The sequence below is a fragment of the Denticeps clupeoides genome, chromosome 5 (genome assembly GCF_900700375.1).
Source record: "Denticeps clupeoides chromosome 5, fDenClu1.1, whole genome shotgun sequence".
NCBI lineage: Eukaryota > Metazoa > Chordata > Actinopteri > Clupeiformes > Denticipitidae > Denticeps > Denticeps clupeoides.
Window position 1 is genome coordinate 30,488,685 of NC_041711.1, and position 18,320 is coordinate 30,507,004.

The following is an 18,320-nucleotide window of genomic DNA, read 5'->3' on the forward strand; positions in this document are numbered from 1 at the left end:
CTTTAGCAGGAGCCTGGCGAAGCGTGGCCGTGTTTGTGTTGAGAAGTCCCGCGCGGTGCAGACTGTGCTCCCCTGGGCTTCGCTGTGCACTCGTGGTTCAGACATTCCAGCTGCACATTTGGACCATGACCATAATGAGAAGCGGAAAAGCCTTGCTTTACACGCCGGCAAGAGAGAGGCGCGTAAATGCCTCCGTCTCCCTCGCTCTTTTGTTCTCTTTCTATTTGCGTTTCACGGCTATTTTTTCTGTCTCTGTTTTTGGATTGAGAAAAATTTCCCAGATAAACTTTTTTTTTTCCCCTTGAGTCAAACTATCTCTGTAAATAGCTTTTGGGGTGGAATTTAACTTTCATATAGTGCCCCGTAATAACAGGCCCAAGGCAAAGACGCAGTGTTTGATATTATTGCTCTTGTCCAGTATCCAAAAAACTCAAAACAGCAATTGTTCAAATTGTTCAAGAAAATAAAGAATAAATTGCGTAATAACATGTAATGGGATAGTTTAGCTTTGACACAACAGATCACAGGTACGCCGAGCCAATGTGCTGCAAACCCCCTGATATTTCCCAGACACCGTACAGCCGTTTCTCAGGATTTTACGGCCCTGAGCGCTAACAACACGAAACAATGCCAAGCATCACGGCGGCAACCGAACAAGTTCTAACCTAAATGCCTTTCCCTCAAGCCGAACACCGGTCTACACCCTACCGCAGCGTTCAGAGGTCACCAGCCCTCCACCTTTCTAACAGACAGCTGACGAAGTGGAGCTCCAAGCTGCCAAGGTGAAAATAGATTTTCCGTGGGAACCGCTGAAAACCTGAGAAATCAATCTCAGCTCATTGTCCCAGTTGTGGGCTACATTAAGGGTTCCAAATCCATGTCTGTGCATCTTACCTCTTAGGGACTCTTTTTTTTTTTTAAGATGCTGGCTTTGTGGGGACTGGCTGGCAGCCCAATGTCTGTTCATTTTTTTGATCACCAGCGCCACCTGTCGGTTGAAATGGTACTTGCGTGTGAAAGAGATTGCAATCCAGTCCAGTCTGAGACAGTGTCCTGCATTTTACAGATGTAATTATAATACACAGAGTAATGCATTTACAGTTTCTTACAAACATAAAAAGTAGATAATAAAAATCTATGCTGAGCGTTTTTGTAGAACGTGTTGGGTTATTCTGAAAAACATGTATTTCCAGCTTTAGCATTCCAACGTTAACCTGCAAGTTTGACCAGTTTAAGGGTGTGGTTTATAAGCAGGGTTTATGTTTGCCTGTGTATTATTGCCACACAACCTTGTTGAAAATTTTGTTTGCGAATCAGATTTTTCTGGCAATGTCTGCTCACACAGATATGTTTAAAATCCTGATTTCATCTATGAAAACATATCTAAATTCTCATGACACAGAAATCTTCGTCAGTTCATACAATCTGCCACTAGGAGCCACTGTCTACAAAGAAAGGATCAATAAAGGGCTCAACAGGGCTGGATTATCAAGATACGTATCTGGAAGACATTCCTTGGCCTGTCTGCCAAAGCCATGGTAACATCATCACCATGGCTGGAACGAGGCAGCCTATTCAGAGGAATCCAGTTTCCAGTTCGCCATTACAGCTTTCACTCCGTCTGTCATTGGTTCAAACAACTCGGAATTGGCTTAGAAGTGTATTTTAGTCATGCATATACATAAACAGGCAGACATCAGGTAGGTTTCGTTGTACACATTACCCATAATTACCCTGTACCGCTGAGAATCAACTGAATGAACTGGATCCATAACATCAACGGCGTTCTCCTAGCCTGAGTCCCTCCAGGACTTTATGAAAGCCTGAACTTAAAAGTGTCTGGTTGCACTGGACAGTGAGACACCGAGCCTGTGATGCAGTTGCGTTTTGAACATGGAAAGTACCTCAAGGCTTTCTCAGACATGCCAGAAAGCAAACGTGAAAAGAAGCTACTGCTCCTCACAAGATTCCAACACTCCACAGTGACCTTAGAGAAGTTTCAGATTGTAATTGCTCTGCAGCGCAATATAATAATGATGAACAGACCGTGACCACTTTGAAGTGAAAGTAATTTATCAGACCAGGGGTCCGGCTGGGCAGGTTTTATTGTAGAACGATGGGCCTTGCGATGGATGGCTGAATAACCTAAGTTCAGCGTGTGAATTATGACATTGTTGACTGAAGTCTCTCCTGCAGATGCCCTGTAGCAGATGGTGATGCTTTCTCAACATCCCATCCGACTGTTGTGACAGAGCATTAAAATGTACAAAGAGAAATGAAGATGGTTGGATGAATGTTGATGAATAGATGGATGTGTGAGGACAGGTTTGGATTGGCTTTCACATCTGTCTATGGTTCATACATTTTTTTATGTATTATTGAAGCTTGCAACATGTTCAGGATGGTTGATAATTGATAGCAAAAGTACTCAAAAAGCAGCATGTCTTCTATCCTCCCACCACCATGCACTAAAAAGTCACAGTGATGTCATTATTTTGTCGACTAAATAAAGCCTACAGACAAAATAAAACCAACATTTTATTCTTCCCAAAGTAAACAAACGAAATACTGAAAATGTGAAAATGCTGACAGAAGAGCAAAGCTTTTCTGGGCCAGGTGTTACAAGCTTTTGTGAGCACAGATAGGTGGCGTGATGTTGTTATGCTAGATAATCAAAATTCTGCTAAATTCACAACTTATGATATTTTGGCATGATGCATTCTTATTTCAAAGCCCATTAGCTTTGTTAAAAAAAGAACCTGTATATACAGGTAAGACACATGACAGCATATACTGTACATATATTTGTACTGTACATATTCAAAACATCAGAAATTAAATGAGCAGGTAAAGTGAAGTGAAGTGATTGTCACATGTGATACACAGCAGCACAGCACACGGTGCACACAGTGAAATTTGTCCTCTGCATTTAACCCATCACCCTGAGTGAGAAGTGGGCAGCCATGACAGGCGCCCGGGGAGCAGTGTGTGCGGGGACGGTGCTTTGCTCAGTGGTACCTCAGTGGCAACTTGATGGATCGGGATTCGAACCGGCAACCTTCTGATTACGGGGCCGCTTCCTTAACCGCTACTAACCGCTTATTGCTGCTAATGGACCAATGTTGTACGCTGGTTTAGGGTTTTGGGTTGCAACTGCATCAAATGGCTATTGTCAAGGCAGTGGTGACCTAGTGGCTATGAAAGCAGACTTGCGATTGGAAGGTCGCAGGACTAAATCCATCAACCATCAAGGTTCCAGTAAGGTGCTCTCGAGAAATGCAGAGTACGCATTAATCACTAAATCACTAAAGTTGATTTTATAGGCAAATATAAATTATTGTTAAGTATTGGTATACTGGGTCAGTGGTAGCCTAGCAGTTAAGGAAGCGGCCCCACAATCAGAAGGTTACCGGTTCGAGTCCCAAGGTGACACATTTCACTTATTGAAGTCAACATATTCTGTTACACCTGTGCAATCATTTAAACATGTTACATTATATTATAATGTACAAAAAAATATAAATACACTGTATAGATTTTCAATTTTGGGGAGGTATGTCTAGAGATTATCAGATTAAGAAGTGGTTAAACTCATATAAATCAGACATTTTTGGTGCAATAGTTCCTAACAAATGCCTAAAGACTTGGTGTTCTCCAATCACACAATCATTTCCTTTTGTGGTGGACTTACTTTAAATGTCATACGTTGGTCTTTAAAAAGCCAAGTTGTTGCTCCAAAGCTTGTGAGTGTAATGCTCAGTAGCTGCGATCTCAGAACGGGTCTTCCGAGGCTGGATAATCTGTCCTTTCTGTGGGAGCCCCCAAGCAACCTAAAGCTGTTATCACTTTTCTTTGAAGAGACCTTGTGTACCACCACTGTGCACCCTCAGTGGTGCCCTTTTCACAAGACATGATTGTAAGGTTCCATCACACTGCATCAGATACACAACTCTGCTGTTTGCTGTTGGGGTTGTGCATTCATTGCCACAAATAGTATCATACATACCACATGCCTGGTAAACAGTGGTTCCCCAGGCAGCTACTACCTTTACATTACTGCCATCTATCAGACGACCTTATCCAGAGCATCTTACAGTGACAGTTTCCCTGGGTTAAGTGTCTTGCTCAGGGACAGAATGGTAGTAAGCCATTTGTCTGTTTCTTTTGTCCAACCAGAATATTTAACAGTGGTGGTTGTTACAACACAGGCAAAATGGCATAAACGCTGTTATGAGCTTTTGGAAAATGTTCAGCATACCAACATAAATACACTTTAGCTACAGCCATTGAAGGTTAAATAACCACCAGAAAAGGTTATTTATATTGATCACTGCTAATAATGATTTTTTGTCGTTGTGACCTTTTTAAAATGTAAAATTAAAATGGTTTCTGTCTGGGGTTCAGGTTTCCTGACTATAATGGTCCCACTGCAAAAAGGGGGTAATCCATCCAGACCTGTTTTAAACTACTGCTCAGCTATTAATATTATTCATTCATTAATTAGCATTTCACGAGCACTGTGCTGTTAATTAAAAGAAACTCGTCCCAAGCGGCACAGCTGAACAAAAAGTCAGAGCTAAGTTCAGCATAGCTTGAGTTTATGTGTTCCAATCTACTTTCTGCACTCATCATTTTAAAATACAACCGTCCATTAAAATAACGGCACCCAGGAGGTGTTCCCACGACAGAGAAGATTCATCCACACATTCAATGTTTGGTTTCCATGTTCTTCTAGGTATGTATCTGCAGCAGGGAATTATTTGGATTTATGGGGGTACTTATCAACAGCTACAAAAAGCTAACACAGCAGAGCCGTAGAATCTCTTAATGGGCTTTTGACTTGATCTGCCTGATGCTGGCTGCTGCCACGTGCTGGATTTACAGAAAATTTCATACAAGTCATGGATTTTCTGAATGCCTTTCTGTGTGAAGTTTCTCCGTGGTTCCTTGTATCAGTTTGACTCAGAAATTGCTTCCATAACTGCTTTCATCTTTGTGCTGCCCTCGCAGCTTTTTTCTGCATAAGAAAACGCGTTCAGTGTTCAACGTGGAACTGTCAAAAGCGAAAAATTCTAATTTATGCGTCGTGATCTTTAAATTGGTTATGCTGCTTTTACGGATCGTAAAATTGTATGCGGTGTAATGTAACAGGGCCAGATCTTTCATGCTCCTACTCTACCACTCCCACTACCTACTGTACTTAACCAAAGATTGGTTTGTGGTTGCATAGTGCATCTCATGCAATGTCTTGCTTTTAGGCCACTACACTTGTCCCATGTGATGTGACATGATTGCGTGTGGCCTTGTTACAGTACTGTGACTGTAATTTCTCAGTCTTCTCAGCGTCTTGCACTCCACGTTTTAGGTTCTCCCCCATGTCCCAGCGCATCAGTGCTCCAAGGTCTTGGTTACATCACCCAGACTTCAGGTACTAGAACTGGTACTGGTGAAGTATGCAGCATTACACTCATTTTGTCGAACTTTCATCTTGAAAGACCTGACCTAAGAGTTTAACAAGGCAAACATGGAGGTGAACGCGAATGGCTTGTTCATTTCCGTCTGCAAACTTCGCTGCTGAATTAGTAATGGCTATAAACCCACTTTAACATTTACCCAAACATTACATCAACGTAATCATTAACTCTTGTGACCTCGATACCAAACACTTTTGCCTCCTTGTACGTCTCCAGTGAATGAGTAGCACGGTGGTTGCTCTAACAATGGTTTATACGAACACATGAAAGCATAAGTGGGAAGTGGAGTGGTAGTAGCCTAGTAAGTCCCAGGTTCACACTTACTACCACTGTGTCCCTGAATAAGACATTTAACCCTGAGTGTCTCCAGTGAATGTGTAGCACCATTATATAACCACATATTTCAGTATCGGTCGTACAGTGCAACCGTCTGCCGCTGCTTCTGTTTTTCTCCGAGACACGGAATCAAGCACCCAGACTACTGGCAGATCCCAGTGATCAGACCAGCAAATAAATCCTGGTTCCTGACAACTGCTTTACAAGGACAAAACATAAAACAAACCAGAGGGTCACCACAGCCACCACCACCATTACAACTACAGCTTCAGGGATTTTCAAATGGACCAGTAACATCATTATGGACACTTAATCTAGACCATGACACTGAATACATCCTGGACTTCTCCAACCCTACAACTGTAGGACTTTATATCATATCCAACCCTGCACTGACACCATTTGCAGGCTCACTCTACCCTGGAAGGGGGTCCCTCTCTGTATCACTCCTTCCCAAGGTTTCTTCCTCTCTTTTTTTCTCTCTCCTAGAGTTTTTTTGTGTGGAGTTTTTCCTTGTGTGCAGAAGGGTCAAGTGTGGGGGGTGTCGACTGTAGGGCCTGTCAAAGCCCATTGAGACATACTGTGTGTGATTTTGGGCTATATAAGAAATAAATGTTGTTGTTGTTGGTTGCTCTAACAATGGTTTATACTAACACATGAAAGCATAAGTGGGAAGTGGAGTGGTAGTCGTCGAGTAAGTCAGAGGTTCACACTTACTACTACTGTGTCCCTGAATAAGACATTTAACCCTGAGTGTCTCCAGTGGAGACTGTCCGTGTAACTACTGATTGTAAGTCGCTCCGGACAAAGGCGTCTTGAAATTGCCGCATACGTAAACGTAAGTTACGGACTCCGAGGGCAGCGTTTAATGGACCCGAACTGTCACCCGCGTTACTACCAGATTTGCTCCCGTGACGGCGCCAACTTATCGCCTCGCGTAATTCATTTATTTCATTGGCTCCGACCCACTACCGCCCCGCGCACATCGTCGCAGCTGATAGGCGTAGCCGCGGAGCCTCTTCTGCCATGTGGACTCGCGATTGGTCGCTCTGCAGACGCTCGACTTTCCGTCGTCGCTTGCGAAACGGGAGCCCTGCGATTCATCCCTTTGGCTGCAGGCGCTGTCTGTCAAACGCATCCATCCCGCTGATTGGTCGGACGTCACCGACGTAAGTCCCCGCCCCGTCGTACCTGTCCCTATGTGAGAGGCTGAGAGCTCATCCTGCCGCCGCGCGTTGTCCCGCCCCGTCCCTTAAAGGAACTAGTCGGTCTCATGCGCGCAGCTTCGAGCCGGCTAATATGGCCTTCCGTCGTGGATCTAGTTTGAAATAATTCCCTTTCGACTGGAGGCGTTTGCGCTGGTGCTGAGCAGACAGAAGCCGAACGTCGAGCCGGGAGAAGGCGCGGACGCGGGGAAAGGGGCAGCGGGAGCGCTCGCTTCGCCGTGGGGAAGACAGGGCAGCTCGCACAGAACATGGCGGAGCACCACACCGCCCCCGACTACAAGCACAAAGCGTCTTCGAATGCCGCGGGCGCCCTGTCGGGCAACGGCCGGGCGGGCTCCTCTGGCGGGAGCGGAGGCCTGTCCGGCGGCCTGACGCAGCCGGCGGGCTGGCAGTCGCTGCTCTCCTTCACCATCCTCTTCCTGGCCTGGCTGGCGGGGTTCAGTTCCAGGCTCTTCGCCGTCATTCGCTTCGAGAGCATCATCCACGAGTTCGACCCCTGGTCAGTACTTTTCACGCCGCCGTAGCTCCCGCCTTTCCTCCTCCTCCTCTTTTTTTTTTAATTTAAGACTACATCGTGCCTCGTAGTGTCTTATTATTCAATCAAATGGCCACAAGTTTCTCCCGCTTCCCCTGGCGTTTCCGCGCTACATCCCGGAAATACGGCGTCACCTCGTTCTCAGACAGGAATTAAAAATGTATATGAATATGCACATGCGCGCACTAAAGTTTGCTTTCGCGAGGCTGCGGCTGAAGAAACGGGGCGGCCTTCGTAGCCGGAATGGATCGTGGATCCGAGAGCCAGTTAGCCGGGATGCTAGCAGAGGAACCGGGGCTCCTTTCCGCAGAGGCGCGGTGAAGTTGACAGCTGGCCGGAGGAGGCGCTTCCGTCCCGGCGTGGATCGGTATCGGCACGCTTTAGTAATTAACTACGTCCTATCTTTTTTTTATACAATCCAATTTCCTGTAATGTCTGTATTGGATTTGGCCCGAATGCCGGATTTAACGTGACCGGTGCAGTTTATTTTTATTTTTTAAATGCGTATTTCAATCGCACTCTCGGACGCTGGGTATGTCACCAGTGCAACATCTGCAGATCTGTTCTTATTTCTGCGGTTTTCTTTGGAAAGCTACTGGGGGGTATTAATTTCGAGGTGATGGGTGCACGCTTACGAACCTCTCAATGACAACAGCTTCGCCCTTTAAAAAAAACAAGTAGTTAAAAACTTCTCTTTGGTTCCAATGTCAGATAGAATAAAATGTTGACTTGATAGCGAAATATTTTGTTCTTGTGTTTTATGAATTCTACGCTCTTAAAAACTGTATGAAGATTGCCAAAGTGAATACCATGTTGCATCTGTTTTTTTATGATGCAAAAATTGTTTTTGTCCATTGTCTAGTCTTTTTCTTTCTATAAACAGCTTTCTCAAACAGCTTGCGCATCAAGTAGGAAAAGTGTGATTTTTATACTAGGGTTGTGTACTGGCAAGGATCTCACAATCCGATTATATCGAAATGTGTTGTCATACTGTGCATATTGCGATTGTACAGTTCTCTGAAAATGCGAAGAAACTTCAATACAAGAGGCTGTGATCGGTCTGTCATGTTTTGCAATAACACGCTGCCTGAAATGCTGAGCAATAATTCTATGTACCCAGCTGTACAGCGCCATCTACAGGAGTGGAGTCTCATCTCTGCTGTGGACGTGCATTAAATTGATTTTGCTGCTGCTACCTTACATTTACAGCATTTATCAGACACCCTTATGCAGAGCGACTTACAATCAGTAGTTACAGGGACAGTCCACCCTGGTGTAACTTAGGGTTAAGTGTCTTGCTCAAGGACAATGGAAGAAAGTGGGATTTGAACCTGGGTCTTCTGCTTCATTGGCGAGTGTTACCCACTAGGCTACTACCTTCCTTTCCGAGCCATACCGCTCGTCTTCCGTTATGTTGAGCACTCGGCCCTGTGGTCCAAATCCAGAACTGTCGTCTGCAGACTGATGATCAAGTGAAAGAGGTCATTATTGTATTTGCGTTGCCTCCGCAGCAGCAACACACCCTATAAGAGCTTATAAGGTTTCTTTGTTAAAGCATACAGTCTGTCAGTTGACTGCATTATGCTTATTGGCATTGGACTAAGAAATCTTTGTACAGTGCAGTTAACTTTGTTAAATTGATTTTATGGTTTCATAAATATACATTTTTTAATAATATTTGAATAAATACTACCAACATGTGTACGTCATAAACTGAGCCATTCTTTGTGTGCTACCTAGAATCTATGGTGTCATATTTTTGCCCAGTTTGTTGTAAAGCTAAAGGCCTTTTCCAGCTTCATGTCTGCCTTTTCCTCTCCTCCAGAGGAGCTCAGGGCCTACTCGAGTACCAGCAGATGTAGTGTTTGCTCATTAAAGGGTATAGAATGCTGGAAAAGACGTTTTATAAGTAACCAGGGTTGCCCAGATGCAGGATTCCGCAGGACGTGTGGTTCTCGAGGATACCGCAAGAGTGCCTGGCTGGCTCTCGTTTCTTTGTGGTTTAACCGGATGGTCTTTGTGCCGAAGGGGTCTTTGTATTGATCTCTGACTGCGAGCGCTTGCAAAAATGAGCAAAGCAAGTATTCCATTGGAGGACAGTCACATGTGTCAGTTAGCAATGCCATTAATGCTTAACCTATAAACAAAGATGTCAAGCAAGTTCTACCAACTCACTTGACACATTTACTTAGAACCACTGCAAATGGCTAGTATCATAGCCTGTAAATGCGTTTTGTAACCAGCTAAGTTCGTAGTGTTTATCTTGTTGTAGCACCCACCCATTTTTCAACTTTCCTTCCTGAATGGCATTTATTAGAATGTTCTTTCCTGTACTATAGAGATGCCCCCCCTCTTCTTTGAAATAAGACAATTTTGTGACACAATTTGTACAATGCACCAGGCTTGTTTTGGTTTTTTTTTTTTTTTTTTTTTTAATCGCATTTTAACCGAAATCCTGTTTGGCCTCAATGCTATTTGAAAGCCGACTGTGATATTTCTTACAACCACTGACTGACCACTAAGTTATTGACCTTGCTGACATCCCAGAAAGACCGTTCGTTTAGTAATCAGGAATGTAATTTTTCTCATGCGCCCCAATCTATTTTGTCCGAAGTTAAAGCAACGGCCATTAATGAGCATGCCTGCAAGGAAACTCGACTCGTGCTCCACTGCTTTACTTGTATGGACGGTTGCAGTGTTTTGGGCCCAGGATACATTTTGCGATTGGTAAGTGACCCCTCTGTCTGAATTAAAATTAGTGGGAAATTCAGTGCACAGATTTGCATAAAAACCTGATAGCAATTTTTGACAGATATTACAATTAGTTTTTCTTAAAGTCTTTCATCCCTAGGTGTCACTCCAACAGTAGAACAGTGCACCGGCACTCCAAGGTCTGATCGATCTTCCTGAAGGTCTTTTGCTGTCAAACGGGGGATATTATTTACCTTTCTCTTGATCCAACAAGCAGCTTTGATGTTTTAATTATGTTGCTTCGTTTTGTGAGCATTAATTATGACTGTTTTTTTGGGGAGTTGCTTGGCTGTTGATTTTAGGGAGAAGTCTGAGGAGCTTTGAAATTTGCATCACCTGACCTGTCCTGGCAGTGACTGGGAATGAGCCATATCTCAATTAGCTAATTAAAATCTTAATGAAAGTTACACAAAAACGTCAATAGATTGAGGTGCCAGTGCATTAGCAAGGTGATTCTTTTCTTTTTATCAGAATCAGAAAACGTTTTATTAATCCCAGAGGAAGTTGCTTATGCCGCAACTGCACAGAGGGAAAGACATGCAATGTATATACCTGTGCACAGGGAGAAAGACATACATTTATGAAAAAATATCACTGTACAATTATGCAAAACTAGTGATTGTTACTTCCCCTTTCTCAGGAAGTGCTCTTTGATCCCTTGTGGTGTTTCACTACGAAGAGGTTTGAGGCAGTGAATAAGCTCATCGTCTTTAACACCAATCATTACCTTCTTTCTGAGCATTTTCACTTTTCTCATTTAATTTTTTATGGACTATACTTTTTGGACTTCTGTGTGCTAGATCCACAGTGGGAGGTTTTGGAGAACAGCGCTGAGGCGACAGCACCACGGGGACTCGAGCGTGTGACCACGCCAAGAGACTAATTATCAAGTGATCTGCTTACACTTCTGAATTAGTCTGACAATAGTAGGCGGTGCGCTTAGACAGGCCATTCTCAGTTCCTGGTGCCTTAAAAAAATGACCAAGACTATCTGATCCAGGAGCAGTATTTCTCTCGGCCTCTGATGGCCCTGAGCTGGATGAGTGGGGCTTAATGCACTTCTGAGGAGAATTTGCGTGCAATTTTACGATGCAAGTGACTTACTCTTAAATCTCCGCTTGCGCAAAGCTTATTACATTGTGCACGCATGTCTCTTTTGGCTGAATAATTTATAATCATAATTGTACACTTAAAAATGAAATCTTTTTTCTGAGAATCACACTGAATTTTATTTAATTTTTGCTTACGCCCAGGCTAGATGCAGTTTTCTGAGAGCATTTGCTTGGCAGGGGTCAATGATTTCACTTGCATATTTTAATTCATTAAAAACAAGTGTATCTTGCATAGGATGTGTGAACATTTATCATCCATGTTAGACAGTGTATTTAAATTTGGACTAAAACCTAGACTGCCTTTGTGAATGACGAAACCTCTGCTCCAGGCTGATCCCTGCGTCGCTGGTTGCATAAGCCCAGAGTGACGTCCCCTTACAGCACCGGGGCTCGGCGTCACAAGGGCCTCATTGCCTCTCTGCTCCATCCAGACAAGTGGCTCTCATTGTGACAACGTTATATCGAAAGTCTGTATTGTTTTGGTGTCGGGGAATTAACGCCTCGCTGCTCTTATGCGAGCCCTTTAATGCCTCTGTCTGTATTAGAGACAGCGGCATGCTTCTCAGCTTCTGATCGCTGTAAAATGTACATTTACAGCATTTATCAGACGCCCTTATCCAGAGCGACTTACAATCAGTAGTTACCGGGACAGTCCCCCCCGGAGCAACGTTGGGTTAAGTGTCCTGCTCAGGGACACAATGGTAGTAAGTGGGATTTGAACCTGGGTCTTCTGGTTCATAGGAGAGTGTGTTACCCACTAGGCTACTACCACCCTGATTTTGTGTGGCCTAATGAGCGACCCCCTTTTTATAATTATATGGCGCTTTATTTTTTTAACTACTTCCTCTGTTAAAGTCTCAGCTGGAACATGGCACAAAACCCCAGAGAACTACGGCAAGCAACTGGCACAGTGTGCACTTCAGCGTCATTCGCCGCCAGCACCTCCCATCTTCCCCTCTCAACACCCAGTGCCCCAACAGTTCTCATCCGACGCTCTTGTGCGCTTCCAATCACCCTCGTTTGTCTAATTGACCTTGTTTTTTCCCCCTCTTCACCCCTTTATCAGTGAAACTATTGACGTAGTATTTGCTCTGTTTGTTTGTTTTAGCCGAAGGGTGCCCTTCAAAATGTTAATTGTGTGTGTGTGTGTGTGTGTGTGTGTGTGTGTGGTGAGGGAGCAAAACGCCGTTTGGTGTTCATGGCTGCCGTTCTGCCGACCGGATTTCTTAACTGAGTGTTCGTTTTTGCGGGGGCTCGGTTATTGATCCATCACATGTGCTTTTAGGCAACCTTGAGTATTGATTTTTTTTTTTTTTTTAAATAAGCTCCCCCTTCATTATGCTGAAAGCTGGGGGGGGGACTGGCCCCACTGGCTTGTGAACACAGGCACCGTGTTATCTGAGTGTGGCTGAAATGTCACCGCGTGTTTCATGTCACTTTTGGCAGTGTGAGAGGAGCTTGAGCGTGTATTTAATGGCACGCTGAAATCACTCGGACTGCAGCTTCAAGCCTTTCACTATAGAACACACAAACTCTTACTTAGTGCTGTCAGCCTGTATACACACACACACACACACACACACACACACACACACACACACACACACACACAGGGCTGAGCAGTATTGGAAACAATCAGTGTTTGATATTATGAATGAATTATTCCAAAACGTCATAAGCTCACTTTGCCTATCAACACAAGTTCAATGACTACCCTGCATTTCATTCTCAAATCCCCAATTCTACACTCTGCTCCCTCTATTGTTCCTTTTTTTTATTATTTTTTTTTTTTTTTGTAACCATCTGACTATTCCGCTCTTCCTGCTCCGAGATAAACACTAAACGCAGTCTGCTAGCATTTTTTTTTTTTTTTTTTTAACCACCATTTACCACCTTGGAATAAACTGTTCCACTGGTCACCTTTTCTGCTTTGACAAAATGCAAATTGAGCTGGCAGGGTTCTCATCCAAGTGCTTTTTATCCCAGTCCATAAAACAGCATTGCATTCAGTCACACTTTATAATGATCCGTGCGTCTGCCGTTACTCAGTGTGGGGTCCAGTTCGCGCGAACACATTCTGTAACTTCCTTCGTACCACTCAAGCACTTCACAGACGCTCCTCAAGTTAGTTTTTTTTTTTGTTTGTTTTTTTTCAGCATTGCATGGCTCCCTACAGTCCCATTAACATGCAAGGTTACTGAAGGTTGCCACAGCCCTTGGAGTTTCTGTGTCGGAAAAATGTTTTGACTTCCAGATTGTTCAGTCATTCACTGCACCCTAAAAAGCGAGTGCGGTGGTAATTCGTGTGTAGATCTGTTTAGCCAATCTGATGCAAGGGTTTTTAAAAAAAAAAAAAAAAAAAACATGCAAACACTTTTCACATCACTGTGTTTCTCTGGATCTTTCCAAAGCGTTTTGTAGTAACGACCTCATACGGGCCATGACTTTGGGTGATCAGTGAATGGTTGTAATGGGCTTTGTGCCGTGGTAAAACGCGCGAAAAGCCAGTGAACCCATCCTGGTTGTTCGGCTGTGCGTCGCAGCCACCGTAATTGGATTAGCTTTCCTCGTGGCGTGGAAGAGGCCGTCCCGAGAAAGGCATTAAACAATTCCTCCGTTTTGTCTCATTCTTAAATTCTCAATGGCCAATCAGCCACAAGTGCCTATAAATTCAGATATACTAATATTTGTTTTGTATTTCATTACTTTTACATGTACGTGTTTTATTATGTTTTCCTAATTTTTGCTAGTAATGTAATATGCAGATCCATTTGTCTTGCAGGTCAAGTAAGACAGCTGATGCCGCTTTTAATTGTACGTGTAATTGTTTATTTCCTTTTTTTTTTTTTTTTTTTTTTTTTTTTTTTTAGAAGGTGCCGGCATAGTGGCAAAAAGGTATAATTTCCGGAGTAGATTCCTGTAAACCGTATTGTGAAATTATTTTTTTTTTTTTTTTTTAAATCCCTCATTCAGGGCAGTCCTAAACGGACGAGTGGTCGCTCGATTGTGGCCAACGCTCTTCCATCTCTCCCGTCTTCCCGTGTCTCTATCTGGCTTTTTCTGTGGGGATTATCTTGGAACCCTCCTCAAGTGTTCTGCAACGACCTGGCATTTCCACGTTATGTCCGTGCCAGCGTGAGGCCACGTGTTGTAGTTTTAAAGTGGTTCACTGTGAGATGGAGGCCATTCTTTATTTGCTGGACCACTACCGATTTCCTAGTGAAGAAATGCTCACTAAATTTAGAAGATTATGATAATCTCGCTTAATCAATCAAACATTTTATCCAGAGAATGTGAAAAGTATTCTACCAGACTAGTCTTTAAACCTTTTTTTTTTTCTTTTTCTTGAGCCTGTCTTATATGCTCTGTGCAATATTGAAGAGGATTGATTAAGATTAATTATTATTGTGCTTTAGCATTTGCTGCACGTTTTCCTCCAGATGCCAATTATGAATTCTCAAAGTTACTGTGAACACAATCTTTGATGTGCTCATGCCAGGAGAGCAGAGCCCTTGTCCCCAGCTGGAAAACCTTCCGGAACGTTCTTCAAGGTTAAGTAGCTTTTATGTTTGATTAAATCTTCACAAAATTAACACAAAGGACATCTAGCCTTGAGCCTTTTTTTAAAAATTTTTTTTTTCCCCTCCTGTTCCTGCGTCTTCTCATAGAGACGCTGAAGAGATTAAAGGTGCTCTGATCTGGGGGATTGATCGATGCCACGAGGGCGTCTCGCTGCCTGAGTGACGTTTCCACCCAGGTATTCTTGGCCTCTTAAAATAGCTTCTCACAGTGCGACTCCATGCTCACCAGTGCACTTTACACGCACTCTGACCTCGCTAGTTGGATCAGTTTCCAGCAGGTTTGGTACTGTGCAGTGTCTCGGGCACCAATGGAAACAAGAGAAGACAAAAGCAAGCAATTTTGTTTAGGTAACTAAATAAATAAAATGATTGAACAGGGGTGGCCAACCAGTTTGTCATTGTAAAGAGCCACTCAATAAATTGATGGTCGATGCAATCACAACCCCGCCCCTTAATGCATTTTGTAACTATAGCTAATTATATAATTTATCACATTTTTATGCTCTTAAATACTCCCGAAAACTAGCTGCCTTTACGGTCAAAACATGTTTCGGTAAGATGCTTTTGACTTTACGGTACCTTATAGAAAACTACTGGTTTCAGAGGGCATTTAAAGATGACTGCTCAGATCTGAATAGTCTATTACAGAATTTCTCTGTGCAGCAATGCAATATTGTTTTCCATCTGTGAAGATTAGCTGGCTTCCAGAGCCCAGCACCCAGGTCTTATACCGGATATCTAGGTTTCGACAGTTTATTTCCACTTTTTCTAAATGTAACTACAGCTCAAATGATGTAATACAGATCTTACTAGAGTCTATAGGGAGTCCTTGGCTGCAGTACGGTATTGTAGGTGTATAGTGTAATAGCTGTAGTAACTGTGTGAGGAGGTACTGTCATGACTGGTCCGTTTTACTTTTGCTCAACGTTTGCAACTGTCTTCGTAAACGAATTGACAGAGACCCCATTTTCTGTGAGAACTCCCTAATCCTTCTGTGCAACATGTATTTGGTTAAATAGAGAAGAAACTGAGCACCACCCACACCACCGTGCCCCATGGCTGCTTGTTTTTGCGTGTCATATTTATTTAATAAGCGTGGCTATATAAGGCCAGGCCTCCGTTTCAAAAACCCATAATTCCCGCTCCGCGCGCCATATATTATTTAGGTGTTTCAGTCCCTGTTTCTGCTGAGTTGCCCTGCCTCACTCACTCCTGCTTATGCTGACAGTTTTTTTTTTTTTTTTTTTTGGTCCAGGTAAAAAGAGCACACTTGGCATGGCAGTGTCATTAATGTCCTGACCCAGCGGACACGCCGGGACCTGTTAAGTCCGCGTTAGTGCCTGCAGCCACGCGTCTTCTGTGCCGAGGCTCTGCGATCCGCTTTTTATTAGGGTCAAATTGATTTAACTGAAACGGCCTTATCGTTTTCCTTAACGCGCATACAGCACAGCCACAATGCAAATGAATCAGAACAATCTACATTAAAGTGGGTGGTAGTAAAGTGGGTAACCTAGTGGGTAACACACTCGCCTATGAACCAGAAGACCCGGGTTCGAATCCCACTTACTACCATTGTGTCTCTGAGCAAGACACTTAACCCTAAGAGGCTCCAGGGAGACTGTCCCTGTAACTACTGATTGTAAGTCGCTCTGGATAAGGGCGTCTGGTAAATGCTGTAAATGTAAAGTCTCCATTTAAACAATCTGCGATGAGTCACGTTTACGTGGGTTCGCTTTGGTTATGAAAATGTAGAATTCAAATAGGACCATGAAGAGTGTCTGTCTTTACCTAGCACCAGGAAGGTAGTAAAATAATCTAATGGAGCTTTTAGCCTGAGGTTGGCTGGTTGGAACTTCAGCCATGCTCTTTATGTCTCGCTCGTCTCTCCTCGAGCTCCGGGTTTCCTCTGGAGTGAAGTAGGTCCTTTTATCATCACAAACCATAAAAAAAAGAAGCTCCTCATTAGAATACAATAATTGGGTTTTTGACAAGGACTGTGGAGGATTAAGAGCCAGCGAGAAAGCCCCCCCTCCTTTGTCGCGGTGGGCCAGAGAGCCGGCTTGACTCTCCTTATCCGCACCACCCCCAGCCTCTTGGCTTACTCTACACTCAGATATACTCCTTTCTGGCTCCTTTGATTCTCTGCCTCTTTAGTCTCATTTTGTGCCAAGTGGGCTGTGGTCCAGGGGGAGCCATTCCCCCCCCATCTTCAGGCTCAGTGGACAGCAGACCCAGAGGACTGGGGGGTGGTGCCCCTGGACCCTGCTGTCTAATAGAAGATTTACTGTAGCCTGTAGGCTACGCCCTTGTGAGCATTTATTCTTGTGTGCTGCGGTGACTGTCACTTTGCGTGTTTTTGCCTGGAACGGAAGTCAAGAGGTCAGCTGCTGATACCAGACAGACCAATTAGAGCGTTTGTGGCCGGTGGTGTCGTGTGAACCTTAATGCTTTTAAGGTTTAATCTGGAAATAGTTAACTTTTATAGCAACCAGCTGCAAGGGGCAGTGGTGGCCTAGCGGTTAAGGAAGCGGCCCCGTAATCAGAAGGTTGCCGGTTCGAATCCCGATCTGCTGAGGCGCCACTGAGAAGCACCATCCCCACACACACTGCTCCCCAGGCGCCTGTCATGGCTGCCCACTGCTCGCTCAGGGTGATGGGTTAAATGCACAAATTTCACTGTGTGCATCGTGTGCTGTGCTGCTGTGTATCACATGTGACAATCACTTCACTTTCAGATGCCAACCAAAAATAACAGATAAAAAAAAAACACTGCGATTTTGAAACGATTTTGGGGTCACTAGTTGCATCTCTGGTGGGCGACATGCCTACAGTAGAGGGCAGATTATTGCCTAGATGATTATATTCAACTGTTGTCTTGGCAAGTACAAGTTCAACGAAATTGATTTTTTTTTTTTTTTGCTGCATCTGATTAGGATAAGGTAATTATATATATATATATATCTCAATAAACCTTAAATGCAAACGGGGACCTAACCCTGTTACTCGTGATCTACAGTCCCGTGTACCAGCGACGCACTAAACATAAGCAGCATTCATTCCTTCTCTTTCCATGGTTTGATTTGGAGTTTTAATACCTTTTGCAGTCTTTGTAGCCAGTGCTTTGCTTCTGCCTTTGCGGTTTGGTGTATGAATCATTTCTCTCTTTTTCTTCCCATCTGTGTCTAAGGCTTTTCTCTTATTGGGAGCCTAGAGAAGAACATCAAGGCCCAGCAGAACACAGAGCACCATCAAGCTGGCAGACTGTAATGATATTGCTGAACAGTTATCACATTTATTTCCATTTT

General features: G+C 43.8%; 1 protein-coding gene across 1 annotated transcript in view; it reads left to right on the forward strand.

Annotated features, from left to right (window-relative positions):
* Positions 1–7,284: 7,284 nt before the first annotated feature.
* Positions 7,285–18,320, forward strand: part of stt3b (STT3 oligosaccharyltransferase complex catalytic subunit B) — a 30,844-nt gene continuing 19,808 nt past the window's right edge. Inside the window, 1 exon segment of the mRNA XM_028979106.1 lies at positions 7,285–7,535. Coding sequence (XP_028834939.1) covers positions 7,285–7,535 — 251 coding nt within the window.